This window comes from Oncorhynchus kisutch, linkage group LG8, assembly GCF_002021735.2.
Source record: "Oncorhynchus kisutch isolate 150728-3 linkage group LG8, Okis_V2, whole genome shotgun sequence".
In the NCBI taxonomy this organism is placed as follows: Eukaryota; Metazoa; Chordata; class Actinopteri; order Salmoniformes; family Salmonidae; genus Oncorhynchus; species Oncorhynchus kisutch.
Window position 1 is genome coordinate 74,462,728 of NC_034181.2, and position 19,854 is coordinate 74,482,581.

The window sequence follows — 19,854 nt, forward strand, 5'->3', positions numbered from 1 at the left end:
GTCATTTAGGCAGGTTGCCTTCGTGTTCTTGGGCACAGGGACTATGGTGGTCTGCTTGAAACATGTTGGTATTAGACTCAATCGGGGACATAAGCCTTGTGAATGTTGACCTGTTTAAAGGTCTTACTCACGTCGACTACGGAGAGCGTGACCACACAGTCGTCCGGAACAGCTGATGCTCTCATGCATGCCTCAGTGGTGCTTGCCTCAAAGCGAGCATAGAAGTGATTTAGCTCGTCTGGTAGGCTCGTGTCACTGGGCAGCTCGCGGCTGTGCTTCCCTTTGTAGTTTATCATAGTTTGCAAGCCCTGCCATATAAGACGAGTGTAGGAGAAGGTGTAGTACAATTGAGTCTTAGCCCTGTATTGATGCTTTGCCTGTTTGATGGTTCGTCGAAGGGCATACCAGGATTTCTTATAAGCTTCCGGGTCACAGTCCCGCACCTTGAAAGCGGCAGCTCTACCCTTTAACTCAGTGCTAATGTTGCCTGTAATCCATGGCTTCTGGTTGGGGTATGTACGTACAGTCACTGTGGAGACGACGTCCTCGATGCACTTATTGATAAAGACAGTGACTGATGTGGTGTACTCCTCAATGCCATCGGAAGAATCCCGGAACATGTTCCAGTCTGTGATAGCAAAACAGTCCTGTAGTTTAGCATCTGCTTCATCTGTCCACTTTTTTATAGTCACTGGTGCTTCCTGCTTTAATTTTTGCTTGTAAGCAGGAATCAGAAGGATAGAATTGTGGCCAGATTTACCAAATGGAGGGCGAGGGAGAGCTTTGCGTCTTTGTGTATGGAGATCTAGAATTATTTTCCCTCTGGTTGCACATTTAACATGTTGATAGAAATGAGAGAGAACTGATTTAAGTTTCCTTGCATTAAAGTCTCGGCCACTAGGAGCCCCGCCTCTGGGTGAGCTGTTTCCTGCTTGCTTATTTCCTTATACAGCTGACTGAGTGCGGTCTTAGTGCCAGCAATCCGTCTGTGGTGGGAAATAAACAGGCACGAAAAGTATAGATGAAAACCAGCTGTTTACAAATATGCACAGACCGACCCCCTTCTTACCGGAGTGTGCTGTTCTATCTAGCCGGTGCAGCGTATATCCCATGAGCTGAATATCCATATCATCATTCTGCCACGATTCTGTAGAACATAACATGTTACAGTTTTTGATGTCCTGTTGGTAGGATATTCGTGATTGTACCTTGTCTAATTTATTGTCCAATCATTACACATTGGCGAGTAATAATGACGGTAACTGCAGCTTTTCCACTCGCCTTCTGTGGGTCCTTACAAGGCACCCCGCTCTGTGTCCTCTGTACCTGCGTCTCTTCCTCTTGCCAATAACTGGGATGTTGGCCTTGTCAGATGTTCGAAGTATGTCCTGTGCGTCCTGCTAGAAGAGAGAATCTTTGTCTAATCTGAGGTGAGTGATCGCTGTCCTGATATCCAGAAGCTCTTTGTCTAATCTGAGGTGAGTGATCGCTGTCCTGATATCCAGAAGCTCTTTGTCTAATCTGAGGTGAGTGATCGCTGTCCTGATATCCAGAAGCTCTTTGTCTAATCCGAGGTGAGTGATCGCTGTCCTGATATCCAGAAGCTCTTTGTCTAATCCGAGGTGAGTGATCGCTGTCCTGATATCCAGAAGCTCTTTGTCTAATCCGAGGTGAGTGATCGCTGTCCTGATATCCAGAAGCTCTTTGTCTAATCCGAGGTGAGTGATCGCTGTCCTGATATCCAGAGGCTCTTTGTCTAATCCGAGGTGAGTGATCGCTGTCCTGATATCCAGAGGCTCTTTGTCTAATCTGAGGTGAGTGATCGCTGTCCTGATATCCAGAAGCTCTTTGTCTAATCCGAGGTGAGTGATCGCTGTCCTGATATCCAGAAGCTCTTTGTCTAATCCGAGGTGAGTGATCGCTGTCCTGATATCCAGAAGCTCTTTGTCTAATCCGAGGTGAGTGATCGCTGTCCTGATATCCAGAAGCTCTTTGTCTAATCCGAGGTGAGTGATCGCTGTCCTGATATCCAGAAGCTCTTTGTCTAATCCGAGGTGAGTGATCGCTGTCCTGATATCCAGAAGCTCTTTGTCTAATCCGAGGTGAGTGATCGCTGTCCTGATATCCAGAAGCTCTTTGTCTAATCCGAGGTGAGTGATCGCTGTCCTGATATCCAGAAGCTATGTTTTGCTTTAAGATGCGGTGGCAGAAACATTATGTACAAAATTCACATCCAGGTGCATTTTCCTTTTGGTTGTGATACCTGGGGGATCGCCTATTCAGGCTCGCATTAGTCAAGGGGTTGATTTTACATTCGTTAGATTGTGACCACTGCTGCATACACAATTTGATGGGGAGAGGAAACGAAAGGATGGGAGAAGATGAACGATTTTCCTTGGACGAGTAAGGCACTGTTGGTTGCTGGGGTGGTGATAGGGCAGATAGGGGCGAAGGTGTGTGTATTCATGCAGAGTTGTTGTACTGCTTGGTTGAGCCCAGCAGGTCCAGCCTTCATGTATAAGGGGTGCTGTGTTTACATGCAGCACATCCTGAGCATGTCCTGGCTTCACTCTCCCCCCAAAAAACGCCCCTCCTGGAGAGAAACCTGAGCTCTTTCTCTGAAGTCCCAGTGCCCTCCATCCAATGAGCTCTGGAGCAGCAATGGCGTTCAGCCAGCTCTGATTCACTGAAACAAAAGCTGTTGTGAAAGTCCCAGAAATTGTCTTGGTGTGTGAGTGGAGTGGACTGCCTAAAATAGTATGGCTGCACTGTGCTGTCACACACAACTAGCTGTCGAAAGACCAGGGTTGTGTTCACTAGGCACAAAACGGAGAAAACTTACCAAACTGAAGTGAAACAGGGAGGGACTATCTGAACTTGTCCAATAAGACATTTTTCATTACCCTTTGCTACAGTGTGCCCTACAGGTGCTATTGAACACAACCCTGTCCTTGGTCCTATGTGTTGAGGTCAGCGGTCACACAGTACCAGATTAGTTTTGTAGTTTTCCCGTGGGCCATCTAAATGTGCTGCTAATCGCTCGGTGACTATCAGAAAAGCACATTATTGTTTTTAGAACCATCTCTGAGATTTATGATCCAAGTCCCACAGTTCCAGCTTCCAGATATCACCTCTTGTTACCCCAACACAGCACCACTCATAGAGCTATAGCGCCTTTACTGTACTGGCTGTCAGAGATATACTCTTCTTTTTGATTTGATTTGAGTTTGCGCCTCCTCAATAGGCTCCTTTTTGCCAAGGAAACAAATGTATCCTACCGGAGTCCTTCACGGAAGAGTTTTGAAGTCTGCCACACCCTCTTTGAATCAGCTATTGTTTTCTTGAAGGGGAAAAGCATGCAAACAGTTTAAAATGACACGCTACTTATAATTTTATCTTTGACATGTCTTACAAACCTAATTGAGAAAAGGTCATTGTCATGTCCCCCTTCTGGCATACAGCCAGGTGGTGAGGCGAGGACTTGCAGAGAGCTATACATGCTGCGTGTCCTTTGGACTGTGGGTAATATACCCTTCCCTCTACCAGCACGTATGGGGAAACCCTTAAGCACAGCCATCCTATGTGCTTAAAGAAGAATGTCTTGATATTTTCTCCCCTTCTGGACAATTTGAAAGCCAGTCGAGTTAATGTAGTCTGAACTAGAGGTCAACCGATTATGATTTTTCAACGCCGATACCGTTTTTTTTTATGATGACAATTACAACAATACTGAATGAACACTTATTTTAACTTAATATAATACATCAATAAAATCAATTTAGCCTCAAATTATGAAACATGTTCAATTTGGTTTAAATAATGCAAAAACAAAGTGTAGGAGAAGAAAGTAAAAGTGCAATATGTGCCATGTAAGAAAGCTAACGTTTAAGTTGCTTGCTCAGAACATGAAAACATATGAAAGCTGGTGGTTCCTTTTAACATGAGTCTTCAATATTCCCAGGTAAGAAGTTTTAGGTTGTAGTTATTATAGGACTATTTCCCTCTATACCATTTGTATTTCATATACCTTTGACTATTGGATGTTTTTATAGGCACTTTAGTATTGCCAGTGTAACAGTATAGCTTCCATCCCTCTCCTCGCTCCTACCTGGGCTCGAACCAGGAACACATCGACAGCAGCCACCCTCGAAGCAGCGTTACCCATGCAGAGCAAGGGGAACAACTACTCCAAGTATCAGAGCAAGTGATGTTTGAAACGCTATTAGCGCGCACCCCGCTAACTAGGTAGCCATTTCACATCGGTTACACGAGCCTAATCTCGGATGTTGATAGGCTTGAAGTCATAAAAAGTGCAATGCTTGACGCACAACGAAGAGCTGCTGGCAAAACGCACAAAAGGGCTGTTTGAATGAATGCTTACGAGCCTGCTGGTGCCTACCACCAGACTGCTCTATCACATCATAGACTTAGTTATAACATAATAACACACAGAAATACGAGCCTTAGGTCATTAATATGGTCGAATCTGGAAACCATCATCTCGAAAACAAGACGTTTATTCTTTCAGTGAAATACGGAACCGTTCCGTATTTTATCTAACGGGTGGCATCCATTAGTCTAAATATTCCAGTTACATTGCACAACTTTCAATGTTATGTCATAATTACGTAAAATTCCGGCCAATTAGGCGGCCCAAACTGTTGCATATACACTGACTCTGCGTGCAATGAACGCAAGAGAAGTGACACAATTTCACCTGGTTAATATTGCCTGCGAACCTGGATTTCTTTAACTAAATATGCAGATTTAAAAATATATACTTCTGTGTATTGATTTTAAGAAAGGCAGTGATGTTCATGGTTAGGTACACATTGCAGCAACGATACGCACCGCATCGATTATATGTAACGCAGAACACGCTAGATAAACTAGTAATTTCATCAACCATGTGTAGTTAACTAGTAATTAGGATTGATTGTTTTTTTATAAGATAAGTTTAATGCTAGCTAGCAACTTACCTTGGCTTCTTACTGCATTCATGTAACAGGCAGTCTCCTCGTGGAGTGCAATGTAATCAGGTGGTTAGAGCGTTGGACTAGTAACCGAAATGTTGCAAGATTGAATCCCTGGTACAAATCTGTCGTTCTGCCCCTGAACAGGCAGTTAACACACCGTTCCTAGGCCGTCATTGAAAATAAGAATGTGTTCTTAACTGACTGCCTAGTTAAAAGTTAAATAAAGGTGTAAAATGGCCAATACAGTGTCCAAAAATACCGATTTCCGATTGTTATGAAAACTTGAAATCGGCCCTAAATAATCGGCCATTCCGATTTGAATCAGTCGACCTCTAGTCTGAACAGCATAGGGGGTAGCTAGTTAGGTAGATTTGTTTCTTGTTTTGGTACTGCCCAGACAAAATCAATACTGAAAAACAGTCCTATTTCTTTTGATTGTCATACTGTTTGACAATAAGTTTAAATTGGAGACTGCTGTGTTTTTTTTGGTGTTTTGTTTCTGTTGTACAAATTATGGTAATTGTTAAAGTATTGGATGTTTGAAATCTTTTTTCACTGTATTTAATTAAGTATATGTATTTAAACATTTCTGGTAATTGCATTTTCATAAGCCTGAATAAATGCTTTTCAACCAGGCAGATTAAGAGAAACCTACCTAGGTACAGGTGTCACTTCATGCCATGTGACTAATGATGATAAAGCACACCTTGTACTCTTCTCCAATCTTGATGAACTCAATATGCAACCTGTATACCACAGATCTCTATGCTTGTCTGATAGGTTGCCACTCACATGTTGCATCCTGGCTCTTTTTTTCAAAGGCCTTACACAGTGGGAGGAGCCATGATGACTTGGTTGATATGCAAACTAGGGTCATGCAGTGATTAGAGTCTAGCCTGTGAGCTCAGAGATGGAGTGGAAATTGTCATGGAGTTCAGAGGACATGACATGCAGTACGTTTAGACCAAACACACAAGTTTGAGTAGACTAGACTCTTGTTACTAATGTTTAGCCTAGTGCTAATGGCTCAAATCTGGTAGCATTGTGTCTGCAGATTGTATTTGGGGTAGCCCAAGATCTTGCAGCCCAATTGATCTTTATTAGATTGTTCTTTGATGTCTATGTCCGTCAATAGGTCTCTGTACTTGTGAATATAGGCCTAGATGTTATGGTGGATCGAGCCATAGGGCTTTAATTGAAGAGGATGGTGTAATATACGTGTAGTCTAGTGTTTATGGCTGGACTTCTAGCACGCCAGATGTTTTGGAGCCTGTGGAGCCGGAAGCTTTTTTTGCAGCACTAAACACATGGTTTCAACCGCAGCTAGTGTGTGCCGGATAACTCCAATGAGGCCAAGAAGGTCACTAATGATCAGGCACAACTGGGGTCCTCGTAGCCCTCGCTTGTCTTTATCCCAAATCCTCTGGTTATGGTAGCCAGTCTGAGCCACCGCAGTGCTGCTGGAGGATAAGTCAGGCATTGGTGAACGCTTTATTTTTTTAAATTTATTTTTCACCTTTATTTCACCAGGTTGGCTAGTTGAGAACACCTTTATTTAACCAGGTAGGCTAGTTGAGAACACCTTTATTTAACCAGGTAGGCTAGTTGAGAACACCTTTATTTCACCAGGTAGGCTAGTTGAGAACACCTTTATTTAACCAGGTAGGCTAGTTGAGAACACCTTTATTTAACCAGGTAGGCTAGTTGAGAACACCTTTATTTAACCAGGTAGGCTAGTTGAGAACAAGTTCTCATTTTCAACTGCGACCTGGCCAAGATAAAGCATAGCAGTGTGAACAGACAACACAGAGTTACACATGGAGTAAACAATTAACAAGTCAATAACACAGTAGAAAACAAAGGGGGGGTCTATATACAATGTGTGCAAAAGGCATGAGGAGGTAGGCAAATAATTACAATTTTGCAGATTAACACTGGAGTGATAAATGATCAGATGGTCATGTACAGGTAGAGATATTGGTGTGCAGAAGAGCAGAAAAGTAAATAAATAAAAACAGTATGGGGATGAGGTAGGTGAAAAGGGTGGGCTATTTACCAATAGACTATGTACAGCTGCAGCGATCGGTTAGCTGCTCAGATAGCTGATGTTTGAAGTTGGTGAGGGAGATAAAAGTCTCCAACTTTGATAATGATAATGAATTGGCCACCTTATGTCCAGTGTGTGGTTTGGGTTGACATCCTTTCCTGTGTGTGTGTGACTATCGTATTGCTGGCCCTGTCACTCATAGGCTAGCCTACTCATGTTTTTGTGTGAGAGGCATATTTACACATGTAGCACTGCCAACAGAGGGACTGCCTAATAAGCAGTGAGTGAGGAAAGTTTTTGCAGGTTCACGTGAAGAGAATGCCTGCTGGATGACATGTCTCTCACTGTTTCTGGCAGCGCTATGAAACATGGGCATGGTACAGTACCCTGTTATTTCTGTCCCTGATCCTTTTACAGTATTTATAGCTGGTTGCTCTGATGCTGTTCGGTGGAGGCCGTTCTAAACCAGGGGGCTGGCCTTGCACATTCGAAAAGCCATCTGCCAGCGAACCCTCTCCTTTCTCAAAGGCACTTGGCAGCCAGTTTTGATTTGTCTCTCCTGTGTCTTTTGCTGCCTGTGTCTGAACTGAGACACATGCCATGCCCTCTGACTCCCACACACCTTTATACTGTCAGTCCATCTGAGCAGCTGGTCAATAAGCAGTACCAGTTTGCCACTTCAACAGTGAACTTGCAGATGAGACCCTAAAGTTATCCTTCTCGCCCCTGCTCCTTCATATGAAGACACATTTCCTCCACCACACCTACTCTGCTGCCCCAGAAACCTACTGGCACTTGCTGCTGAGTAGTACACTACACTATCTATATCTTGGAAAAGATGTTGCCTGTTTCAGTTGCAAAACCATTCCTCTAAACCCAGAGCTCCCAAATGGGTTTGCCTAGTCCCGCTCTGCCTTCCACAGGAGCCTCTCTCTCGCTGTGTGTGAAGCCTAATTGCTCTCTCCAGGCTCAGCTCTCTGGAAGCCCTGCTCGCTCTGAGGCGATTACACAATTTCCATATGATTAAGGCAGGCGTGTTATCTTTTACCAAGTGCCAAGGGTCTGTGTTCTGTTCCTTTGGCTGAGGCTGTGCGATCTGTAATGTGATTCAGGAAGGAGCGATATAGTTTCTTTCACATGCTCCAAAAGCACTGGGCTGCTCCCCCTGGTCTAAGCCGGTTCCCAGGATGACGAGAGGATGTGGCTTAACCCTGAAACAAAACCAATTCTCCTCTCACGCGGACAGACAGCCAGTCAGACAGACACTGCTGCTGTGAAATGAAACTTAGCAGCACCACGGGTCTGAGCTGGAATAGAGAGCCTATGCTTGGGCTGACCCTCTGAAATGAAACTGACTCTGGCACAGTTTTTTGTTTGTTATAAGCACAGTGTAGGAGGCTGGCAGTGTGAGACAACTACATTTGCTAGGAGACTGGCAGGCACACACTACATTTCTATTGCCATCGCCTCCAAATTGGTGTGAGATTTGTTTGATGTCCCCTGATAAGTGTATCAGTCATTGTGTACCGTGTGACACAAGTTTGACCATGGTCTTTCTGTGGGAGTGTATGTATGGAAGGGAGTGTGGCATGCGCGTCAAATCAATATGTGACGTGTGTGTCAGTCAGTTGAATTGAATGTGTCCAAGTTAATGGCTATATGGGAACTCTATATGAATGGCTTGCTGATGGCTGTATTTCCCGGCCCAGTGCCAGACTGCTTCCCTCCTGTGCGTATGTCTGAGGACGGCCCCCTCCCCTGTCCTCTTTTGTTACAGGTGGCTCTAGATGGAGTGACTTAAGGCATCAGCATGCTTCAGTTCAGCTGGCGGCAAACCGAACAAATGTGCTCACATATTCTCTTAACACCTTTGCTTGAAAAACAAACAGCAATAGTACCTTTTGGCCATGTTGAGATGCTGTAGCCAGTATACACTTCCTCAAAATAATCTGTCATTAATTGAATGTTTTTGTATAGATTTTTTTCCCCCATTACTAGTTCCCACTGTAGTCATACCTTGCTATGTTGACTCTAGGTGTGTTCACGGTGCAGTCTTTGTTCCAGTGACTGACTGGGCTTGATGAATGCTGTCAGCCAGGTTGCCTCTGCAGAGCGTATCTGTGGGCCGGTTGCTGTGTGTGGGTGGGTGTGTGTCACATGTTGAAGGTACTTCAACTCCTGTTCCGTTGTCAGTCTGACCAACACCAGAAATGAAGAGACAAATAGAAGGAGGAATCCCCTGCATAGTGCTCCGCTTCAGTCACCTCAGAATACACTGTAATGTGAGGCCCTGGCCCGTCCAGAAAAACAGCTCATGGTACCGCAGGACAGGGAACCTCATGGTGGGTGTCTTCACACACAATTGCCGGACCTGCCCTGAGGAGTTAGCTTGGCCTACTTAAAATGGGAGAGGCTGGTGCTTGGGTGAGGAAAGGTGTAGAAGTTAGATTAGTTTAGCAGCCTATTGTTTATATTACAAGCTGTGTGATACACCCCTCTGTGTGAATATAAAGGGATCATTGTTTGAGGATGAACACCTGCAGTGATGTAGCTGGAAAGGCCTGGTATCATCACATCAGGGAGGAGTACTTCTACCCAGGGACTGATGGCATTGAACTGGCATGACTGTCTGGCTTGCTGGACTGCTGTGTAGATTGGGGCAACAGACAGGCTGGTGATTGGGGCGGCTGTCGGCTGGGGTTTAACCGGGTCAGGGCCCTTCAGTTGGACTCCTGGCTGCTACACCAGGAATGTCTGTCTGGGTGTCGATGAGGATTAGGTGTTATCTAAAACCCTGAAACGCAAATGACAAGCAGGCTGAATCATCTACAGTAGCTACTAGTGTTTCTCACAGCTGAGCCCTCTCAGGCACACACGCTTGGCTAAACAAGCTCAGAAATTGCTACCATTTCTCTCCCACTCTCCTTTTGATTTTCCTGCCAAAGGAAGCTGTGCTGCAGGCCTGTCATTGGCTGGGTGCTGTGCTGTGTTTACATGGCCCTGTGGGTGACTGGGATTGTGTGTGAACAGACCCAGTAAAGGGGCAGTCCGGGCAGAGCGACCTGCTCCATTGCCAGTCCCCAACAGCCCCAGCCCAGCCCTCTGGTGTCCTGGCCTCTAGTACACCCCCTCCAGTATGTGGTGTTCACTCACATTACAGCTGCTCACACAACAGGACTGCTGCCTCTGCTCTACTAACAATCATAATGCTGGATGTGCAGCTTGCTATTCAACTCAAGCTGTTAGTTTCCTTTGTAAGATTAGGAAAGGGAATAAGTATTTTATCCTCCGATGACTGAGTTTACCTACGGCCTTAGTGTTGGTTGGTCACTGAAGTTGCTAATTTCCGGCGCCGACAGAGATGGCCGCCTCGCTTCGCGTTCCTAGGAAACTATGCAGTTTTTTTTTTTTGCGTGTTATTTCTTACACTAGTACCCCAGGTCATCTTAGGTTTCATCACATACAGCTGAGAAGAACTACTGAATATAAGATCAGCGTCAACTCACCACCAGTACGACCAAGAATATGTTTTTCGCGATGCGGATCCTGTGTTCTGCCTTACAACCAGCGCCACGGGATGGTTCCCATGCAGCGACCCAAAAAAACGACTCAGAAAAAGAGGGAAACGAAGCGGTCTTCTGGTCAGACTCCGGAGACGGGCACATCGTGCACCACTCCCTAGCATTCTTCTTGCCAATGTCCAGTCTCTTGACAACAAGGTTGATGAAATCCGAGCAAGGGTAGCATTCCAGAGGGACATCAGAGACTGTAACGTTCTCTGTTTCACGGAAACGTGGCTCACTGGAGAGACGCAATCCGAAGCGGTGCAGCCAGCGGGTTTCTCCACGCATCGCGCGGACAGAAACGAACATCTTTCTGGTAAGAAGAGGGGCGGGGGCGTATGCCTTATGGCCAACGTGACATGGTGTGATGAAAGAAACATACAGGAACTCAAATCCTTCTGTTCACCTGATTTAGAATTCCTCACAATCAAATGTAGACCGCATTATCTACCAAGAGAATTCTCTTCGATTATAATCACAGCCGTATATATCCCCCCCCAAGCAGACACATCGATGGCTCTGAACGAACTTTATTTAACTCTCTGCAAACTGGAAACGATTTATCCGGAGGCTGCATTCATTGTAGCTGGGGATTTTAACAAGGCTAATCTGAAAACAAGACTCCCTAAATTTTATCAGCATATCGATTGCGCAACCAGGGGTGGAAAGACCCTGGATCATTGTTACTCTAACTTCCGCGACGCATATAAGGCCCTGCCCCGCCCCCCTTTCGGAAAAGCTGACCACGACTCCATTTTGTTGATCCCTGCCTACAGACAGAAACTAAAACAAGAAGCTCCCACGCTGAGGTCTGTCCAACGCTGGTCCGACCAAGCTGACTCCACACTCCAAGACTGCTTCCATCACGTGGACTGGGAGATGTTTCGTATTGCGTCAGCCAACAACATTGACGAATACGCTGATTCGGTGTGCGAGTTCATTAGAACGTGCGTTGAAGATGTCGTTCCCATAGCAACGATTAAAACATTCCCCAACCAGAAACCGTGGATTGATGGCAGCATTCGTGTGGAACTGAAGGCGCGAACCACTGCTTTTAATCAGGGCAAGGTGTCTGGTAACATGACTGAATACAAACAGCGCAGCTATTCCCTCCGCAAGGCTATCAAACAAGCTAAGCGCCAGTACAGAGACAAAGTAGAATCTCAATTCAACGGCTCAGACACAAGAGGCATGTGGCAGGGTCTACAGTCAATCACGGACTACAGGAAGAAACCCAGCCCAGTCACGGACCAGGATGTCTTGCTCCCAGGCAGACTAAACAACTTTTTTTGCCCGCTTTGAGGACAATACAGTGCCACTGACACGGCCTGCAACGAAAACATGCGGTCTCTCCTTCACTGCAGCCGAAGTGAGTAAGACATTTAAACGTGTTAACCCTCGCAAGGCTGCAGGCCCAGACTGCATCCCCAGCCGCGCCCTCAGAGCATGCGCAGACCAGCTGGCCGGTGTGTTTACGGACATATTCAACCAATCCCTATACCAGTCTGCTGTTCCCACATGCTTCAAGAGGGCCACCATTGTTCCTGTTCCCAAGAAAGCTACGGTAACCGAGCTAAACGACTACCGCCCCGTAGCACTCACATCCGTCATCATGAAGTGCTTTGAGAGACTAGTCAAGGACCATATCACCTCCACCCTACCTGACACCCTTGACCCACTCCAATTTGCTTACCGCCCAAATAGGTCCACAGACGATGCAATCTCAACCACACTGCACACTGCCCTAACCCATCTGGACAAGAGGAATACCTATGTGAGAATGCTGTTCATCGACTACAGCTCGGCATTCAACACCATAGTACCCTCCAAGCTCGTCATCAAGCTCGAGACCCTGGGTCTCGACCCCGCCCTGTGCAACTGGGTACTGGACTTCCTGACGGGCCGCCCCCAGGTGGTGAGGGTAGGCAACAACATCTCCTCCCCGCTGATCCTCAACACTGGGGCCCCACAAGGGTGCGTTCTGAGCCCTCTCCTGTACTCCCTGTTCACCCACGACTGCGTGGCCACGCACGCCTCCAACTCAATCATCAAGTTTGCGGACGACACAACAGTGGTAGGCTTGATTACCAACAACGACGAGACGGCCTACAGGGAGGAGTTGAGGGCCCTCGGAGTGTGGTGTCAGGAAAATAACCTCACACTCAACGTCAACAAAACTAAGGAGATGATTGTGGACTTCAGGAAACAGCAGAGGGAACACCCCCCCATCCACATCGATGGAACAGTAGTGGAGAGGGTAGCAAGTTTTAAGTTCCTCGGCATACACATCACAGACAAACTGAATTGGTCCACTCACACAGACAGCATCGTGAGGAAGGCGCAGCAGCGCCTCTTCAACCTCAGGAGGCTGAAGAAATTCGGCTTGTCACCAAAAGCACTCACAAACTTCTACAGATGCACAATCGAGAGCATCCTGGCGGGCTGTATCACCGTCTGGTATGGCAACTGCACCGCCCTCAACCGTAAGGCTCTCCAGAGGGTAGTGAGGTCTGCACAACGCATCACCGGGGGCAAACTACCTGCCCTCCAGGACACCTACACCACCCGATGCTACAGGAAGGCCATAAAGATCATCAAGGACATCAACCACCCGAGCCACTGCCTGTTCACCCCGCTGTCATCCAGAAGGCGAGGTCAGTACAGGTGCATCAAAGCTGGGACCGAGAGACTGAAAAACAGCTTCTATCTCAAGGCCATCAGACTGTTAAACAGCCACCACTAACATTGAGTGGCTACTGCCAACACACTGTCAATGCCACTGACTCTACTCCAGCCACTTTAATCATGGGAATTGATGGGAAATGATGTAAATATATCACTAGCCACTTTAAACAATGCTACCTTATATAATGTTACTTACCCTACATTATTCATCTCATATGCATACGTAGATACTGTACTCTATATCATCGACTGCATCCTCATGTAATACATGTATCACTAGCCACTTTAACTATGCCACTTGGTTTACATACTCATCTCATATGTATATACTGTACTTGATATCATCTACTGTATCTTGCCTATGCTGCTCTGTACCATCACTCATTCATATATCCTTATGTACATATTCTTTATCCCCTTACACTGTGTATAAGACAGTAGTTTTTTTTGGAATTGTTAGTTAGATCACTTGTTCGTTATTACTGCATTGTCGGAACTAGAAGCACAAGCATTTCGCTACACTCGCATTAACATCTGCTAACCATGTGTATGTGACAAATAAATTTGATTTGATTTGTTAGACCTCGTGTCCACGTGTTGTCTGCTCCAATCCCCTTTGACTGGCTTGATTCCTCTCCATTCTGTTCCTGCTCCGCTTCCTGTCCCCACACTAAGCACTGGCCAGAACATACAAGAGCTAACCAGTAGAGTTTGGAACAACAAGGACGTGTGTTGGTTGGGTCAAAGTTTGAGGTGGCAGCTGGTTTAGGCCGCTGTGTGTGTGTGCGGGCGGCAATCAGTATCACGTGAATGTGTGTGTGTGTGACCCAGTCTTTAGTGTTATTGTTATAGCCTCTGGTCTCGGCCCTGTGGGTGGGTGTGTTGGTCAATCTGCAGCTTTAATAATAGACAGACAGCAGGGTGAATTGCAGGCAGAAATAACCCGTCAGTCAGTCAATTACTGGCCCAGTCACGGTCTTGTCTCTGTGCCATTGTTTAATGTATCTGACAGTTGCCACAGTCCCTGGTCTCCCTAAACCTGCCCTGGCATTCATACCCACCCATCCAAGGACCAAGTTTACCTGACTATCGGGGTGAAGGGAAGTGACCCTGCGGCATTGTTGATCGTTTAGTAAAGACGATTTGTTGGTTAAGCACCCATTTTTAACTCGAGGACAGCAACACTTGTACTTATAAGCATTGTCCTCCCAAACTATTGACCGTAGGCAAGGGAAATTACATTTATGCCAACTGCTTTGGTACCAGTGAAGAACTGGTCCATACCCCTAACAGTGGGAATATGCCCTATGATTTGTAGCAAAGGTGTAGATGTATTGCATTATTGTGGTTTTGTGATCTTTTCTCACATGTCAGCCTGTCTGTCATAATCCTGTAGTTAATGCAATTCTTCCAGTCTTCAGTAGATGCTACTTGATTACAGTTTGTTGGCACACAGGTTTTGGCAGTTAGCCTTTTAACATAACACGCCTCCGGTAAAGAAGCCAGTTTATGTAGTAATGATGCTTTGCGATTAACCCCACAAATGCCTAGAGTGTTTGAGGAAGTGTCATTTCTGTTTTCTCTATTTCATTAGATTGTAGGGCAGGGTAGTTGTCTTTGTTTTCACCATTTCCATTACATGGTAGGTTGGGGTAATTGTCTCTGGTGGCTGTTCAGTGGGCCACCAGTGAAAGTTGTTTACAAATTGCATTGACTGAAATAATAAATTATGTATTGTAGACCCCATCAATTGTATTGTAGACCTGTTATTTAGATTTTTTTCTTACGTTATATTCTGCCATCAATCTTTGTCAGTGTCTTTTGATCTATTTCAGACTCCTACTATCCCCATGAACAAGCTACTTTCTCCTTTTGTTCTTTCTCTCGCTCAGTCTCTCTGTCTCTCTCCCTAACCCTGTTTTCTTTCTGTGTTCTGCAGGCTCCATGAGGAGATCAATGACTTCTACAAGCACATGTCTCCTCGGGCGGAGGAGGAGAGGATGAGGATGGAGGTGGTGGACAGGATCGAGAGGGTCATCAAAGACCTGTGGCCCACTGCTGACGTAAGAGATCACTCGCATCGCTACAGTTCCAGTCCTAAGCCCATACAGGTCTAGCCAGGTTCCAGATCTGTTTGACCATTATTGGTGTACAGCAAACTCCTCTGGTTGTTGAAACTTTAACATAGTTGATAAGATCTGGGCCCAGGCTAATACGGGTCATAGTTCAAATAAATATTGCAACCATGTAGAGTTCATGCTTACATAAAAGCCAACACCAACTACTAGAAGTGACAGGCAGAGCAAAGGTTTGGAATGGAAGTGGTTTCTAGCTACACAGACAGGTCTCACCCACACAGCAAGCTGCTTGAGATTCTCACAATCTCCTGTTCCCTCATACAAATTCCCTTCATTGCTTGAGAACTTGCTGTTCTATGTAGAAATTCTGTCTTTACATCTTTCTAGTCTTTCTCTGGCTGGCTCTATAGCTGTCTGAAAGGAGTCGTGACTCTGTAGGAGAGTTATTTTCTCTCCCTATAGGCTGAGCTGTAATGACGATGAAAGACAGGCCGTATATGGTGGGGCGTGTGACCAGTAGCCATTTGTGAAAGTGCCTGGTCGGTCCGCTCTTATCTCCCTGCTGTGTTATATTTTGGCCTGTAATCTACATGTGTCCTTATTCCTGCTGACTTGGAGCCTGCTGATAGAGCTGTGTGTGTCTGCTCTCAGCTTTACAAGCTGTACCAGGGATGGACAACTGCCGTTTTGTAGGCCCGCGGATCACTTTTTTTTGTTTAGGAACTCAGTCTGGGTCTCAATTTACTGTTGAGTTGGAATAGTAGAATACACAAGGTGAAATTTTGAAATGAGGTTGTACATTAGCAGTTTTCTTATGTCAGTCACTGACAGTCACTCAATTAGCCCACGTCAGCTAAAATGTCTAGCGGCCAGGTATCTTGTAGTAATCATGGTCGAATTACCAACCAGGGGGCCCTCATAGATTTTGTTCGTCACTCTCACTCAGACATCATATAAAAACATGTAATTTCTTCACCCTATGGTAAAAGATGTAGAATTACAGGGAATTTGCTGTGAAACTGCTAATTTTCTCTCTGCCCCATGAAAAATTGTGTAGTATCGCTACTCAAAAAATGTAGAATAGTTGCCCATCCCTGAGCTAGACAGAAAAGCCCACTGCTGTCCCTGGCACTGTTCCTACCTCTTACTCTTATCCACTGAGGCAGGAGAGCAGTTAATATCCTGTCCACAACAAGAACAGGACTAAGACTCCCAGCAATCACCTGACCTCTTACACACACACACTCAATGCGAGACCTGTCTGTGACTGGGTGAACTGAACAACTGTGAACTCACCAGATAGCTGAGTAATCTGTCTAGGTCAATTTGTGTGAGGCGGCCACCATGTCTTTCTTTCCCTCTCTAACTTCACCCAGTCTCTCGATAATGTAAGTGACAACCACAGGCTCTTTATACAGTAGAGAGCCGAGCCATGAGTTAAGTTTACCTTGGGGACCTGTGTGGATGTGTTCCCCCTCACTGGGATTGGAACTTGTCCACACAGTGGCAATCCATCACCCCTCTCATTTCCACCCACCCACATCACAATCACATGCCCTGCCTAATGCACCTCAAGTAAGCAGATTGGAGTCCAGGCTTTAACCCTCTTGGTCGGTTCAGGCAGGAGCTCAGCCCAGGAGGGAGGTTTAAGGAAATAACGACTGGTTTAAGGCTTCAGCAAAGGCTATTTTTGAGCCCTCAGAACCAATGTGAAATACTGTTATGTGACGTGACATTGGTTAATGCCCACAAAGCTCAGATAAAGCGGGATATTTGTCTGGTATCTGGACATGTTAAATAAATCTTATTTCATTTATTTTTTTGTCCAAACTGTTAGATTTTAAAGCATAATTTGATCCCTTTTCTCATAACTACATTCTGTTCCCATTTTGTACACCCAAGGACATTGCATGGTTGTCAGATAATGACTGTGCTTATTTCACCTTGCATAAAAGGTGAAATAAGTTGATGCACGTTACCCTCCCCATTTAGCATAAACATTATATTTGTATTGCTTTAGTTGACACCTGTCCCGAAATATCAGACTGTCACAGGAGAGTAGCATATCACGTGACTTGACAGAAGTCAAATCATATTTGTCTTTATTTTCTAACTAAATACCTGCCACTGTATCAGTTCAAAGCTAGTGTATATTTTGGCTTATCTGATTGATAAGTGAAATCAATGAATAACACATTTGACTTTGTTACAGGTTCAAGTGTTTGGGAGTTTCAGCACGGGCCTCTATCTGCCAACCAGGTAAGCTGTTTGATTCAGGTAATGGAGTACATAATGGCCTTCCTATCATAATCTCTCTTATAGTGTGTTGGTGATATGCGGGTTGACTCATAACCTGCAGACGGCGGTCGGGTTTAGGGTCATGAAATATTGTGTGGATGAAGGGTGGGTGGCGGGTTGAATAGAGAAAACCAATATCTTAAAAAATCCGGGTTAGGGCCGGTTGTAGGCCTCAGATTCACCTTTTCACATATACTTGGGCGGTTGTAGATGGGTTATTAGCAATAGCTGGCGGGTGAACAAACAGCTGACCCGTGCACCATTAGTGAGTGTAAACTGACCCTTAACCCAATGAGTTCCAACTTATTGCTGGTGTGTTTTGGACTTCTAACCCCTTTTAAACAGTGTGTTTGAGCTACAGACTTCTGGGTTGAACCATTTCATTTAGTCTATTCTACAAAAATGTCTGGAGTCCAAATGGTTTGCGTTACAAACTATTAAAACCATCTTTGAAAAACTGTTCTGTTTTTCTCTGACGCTCATTAGCGTTGTTAGAAGGTAAGGGGTTCTTCTGCGTAGAAGATCATAGGAAATCCCAGGATTATAGTTTCTGTGATACTGTAATAAACTCAGTTGCTGTCACAAACTCCACACAGTTGTCACTGACTAGTTAGATATTCATTTCCCAGTGAACAAACAATTTCTGTAATTACTGCATTCATATAAATACATTTTTTGAATCAGATTTTTTTAATTTGGCAGACCTTTAATTGACAATTATTATATATATATTTTTTGAACTCATGGATGCAACTGTTTTGTCGACTTGTTTTAGCCTCACAATAAAATACTTAATTGTGAGGCTAAATACAGTGCCTTCGTAAAGTATTCAGACCACTTGACTTTTTCCACATTTTGTTAGGTTACAGCAGTATTCTAAAATGGATTACCCCATAATGACAATGCAGTAACAGGCTTTTAGCAATTTTTGCAAATGTATGAAGATTTTTTTTTCTTTTTCTCACAAGTATTCAGACACTTTACTCAGTACTTTGTTAAAGCACCTTTGACAGTGATTACAGCCTTGAGTCTTCTTGGGTATGACGCTACAAGCTTAGCACACCTGTATTTGGGGAGTTTCTCCCATTCTTTGCAGATCCTTTCAAGCTCTGTCAGGTTGGATGGGAAGCGTTGCCGTACAGCTACTTTCAGGTCTCTCCAGAGATGTTAAATTGGGTTCAAGCCCAGGCTCTTCAAGCCCAAGCTGGGCCACTCAAGAACATTCAGATACTTGTCCTGAAGCCACTCCATTTGTTGTCTTGGCTGTGTGATTTAAGGTCGTGGTCCTATTGGAAGGTGAACCTTCGCACCTGTCTGAGGCCGTGAGTGCTCTGGAACAGGTTTTCATCAAGGATCTCTCTGTACTTATCTCCATTGATCTTTGCTTCGATCCTGACTAGTCTCCCAGTCCCTGCCGCTGAAAAACATCACAACATGATCCTGCCACCACCATGCTTCACCGTAGGGCTGGTGCCATGTTTCCTTCAGACGTGACGCTTGACATTCAGGCCAAATAGTTCAATCTAGCTTTCATCAGACCAGAGAATCTTGTTTCTCATGGTCTGAGTCTGTTGGTGTCTTTTAGGAAACTCCAAATGGACTTTCATGTGCCTTTTTACAGAGTGGTGGCTTCCGTCTGGCCACTCTACCATAAAGACCTGATTGGTTGAGTGCTGTAGAGATGAAGAACCTTCCAGAAGGACAACCATCTCCACAGAGGAACTTTGAAGCTCTATCAGAGTAACCATTGGGTTCTTGGTCACCTCCCTGACCAAGGCCCTTCTCCGATTGCGCAGTTTGCCCAGGTGGCCAGTTCTAGGATGAGTCTTGGTGGTTCCAAACTTCTTCCATTTAAGAATGGAGGAGGCCACTGTGTTCTTGTGGACTTTCAATGCTGCAGAAATTTTTTGGGCACCCTTCCCCAGATCTGTGCCTCAAAACAATCCTGTCTCGGAGCTCTGACCTGCACTGTCAACTGTGGGACCTTATATAGACAGGTGTGTGCCTTTCCAAATCATGTCCAATCAATTGAATTTACCACAGGTGGACTCCAATCAAGTTGTAGAAACATCTCAAATATGATCAATGGAAACAGGATGCACCTGAGTTCAATTTCAAGTCTCATAGCCAAGGGCCTGCATACTTATGTAAACAGGTATTTCAGTTTAAAAATGAATACATTTGCAAAAATATATGGGGTTAATCTA

General features: G+C 45.1%; 1 protein-coding gene across 1 annotated transcript in view; it reads left to right on the forward strand.

The window, feature by feature from the left end:
- LOC109881361 (terminal nucleotidyltransferase 4B) overlaps nucleotides 1–19,854 on the forward strand; it is a 37,453-nt gene that overhangs the window by 5,491 nt on the left and 12,108 nt on the right. Inside the window, exons 2-3 of the mRNA XM_031831211.1 lie at nucleotides 15,211–15,334; nucleotides 17,562–17,608. Coding sequence (XP_031687071.1) covers nucleotides 15,211–15,334; nucleotides 17,562–17,608 — 171 coding nt within the window. The remainder of the gene's footprint in view (nucleotides 1–15,210; nucleotides 15,335–17,561; nucleotides 17,609–19,854) is intronic.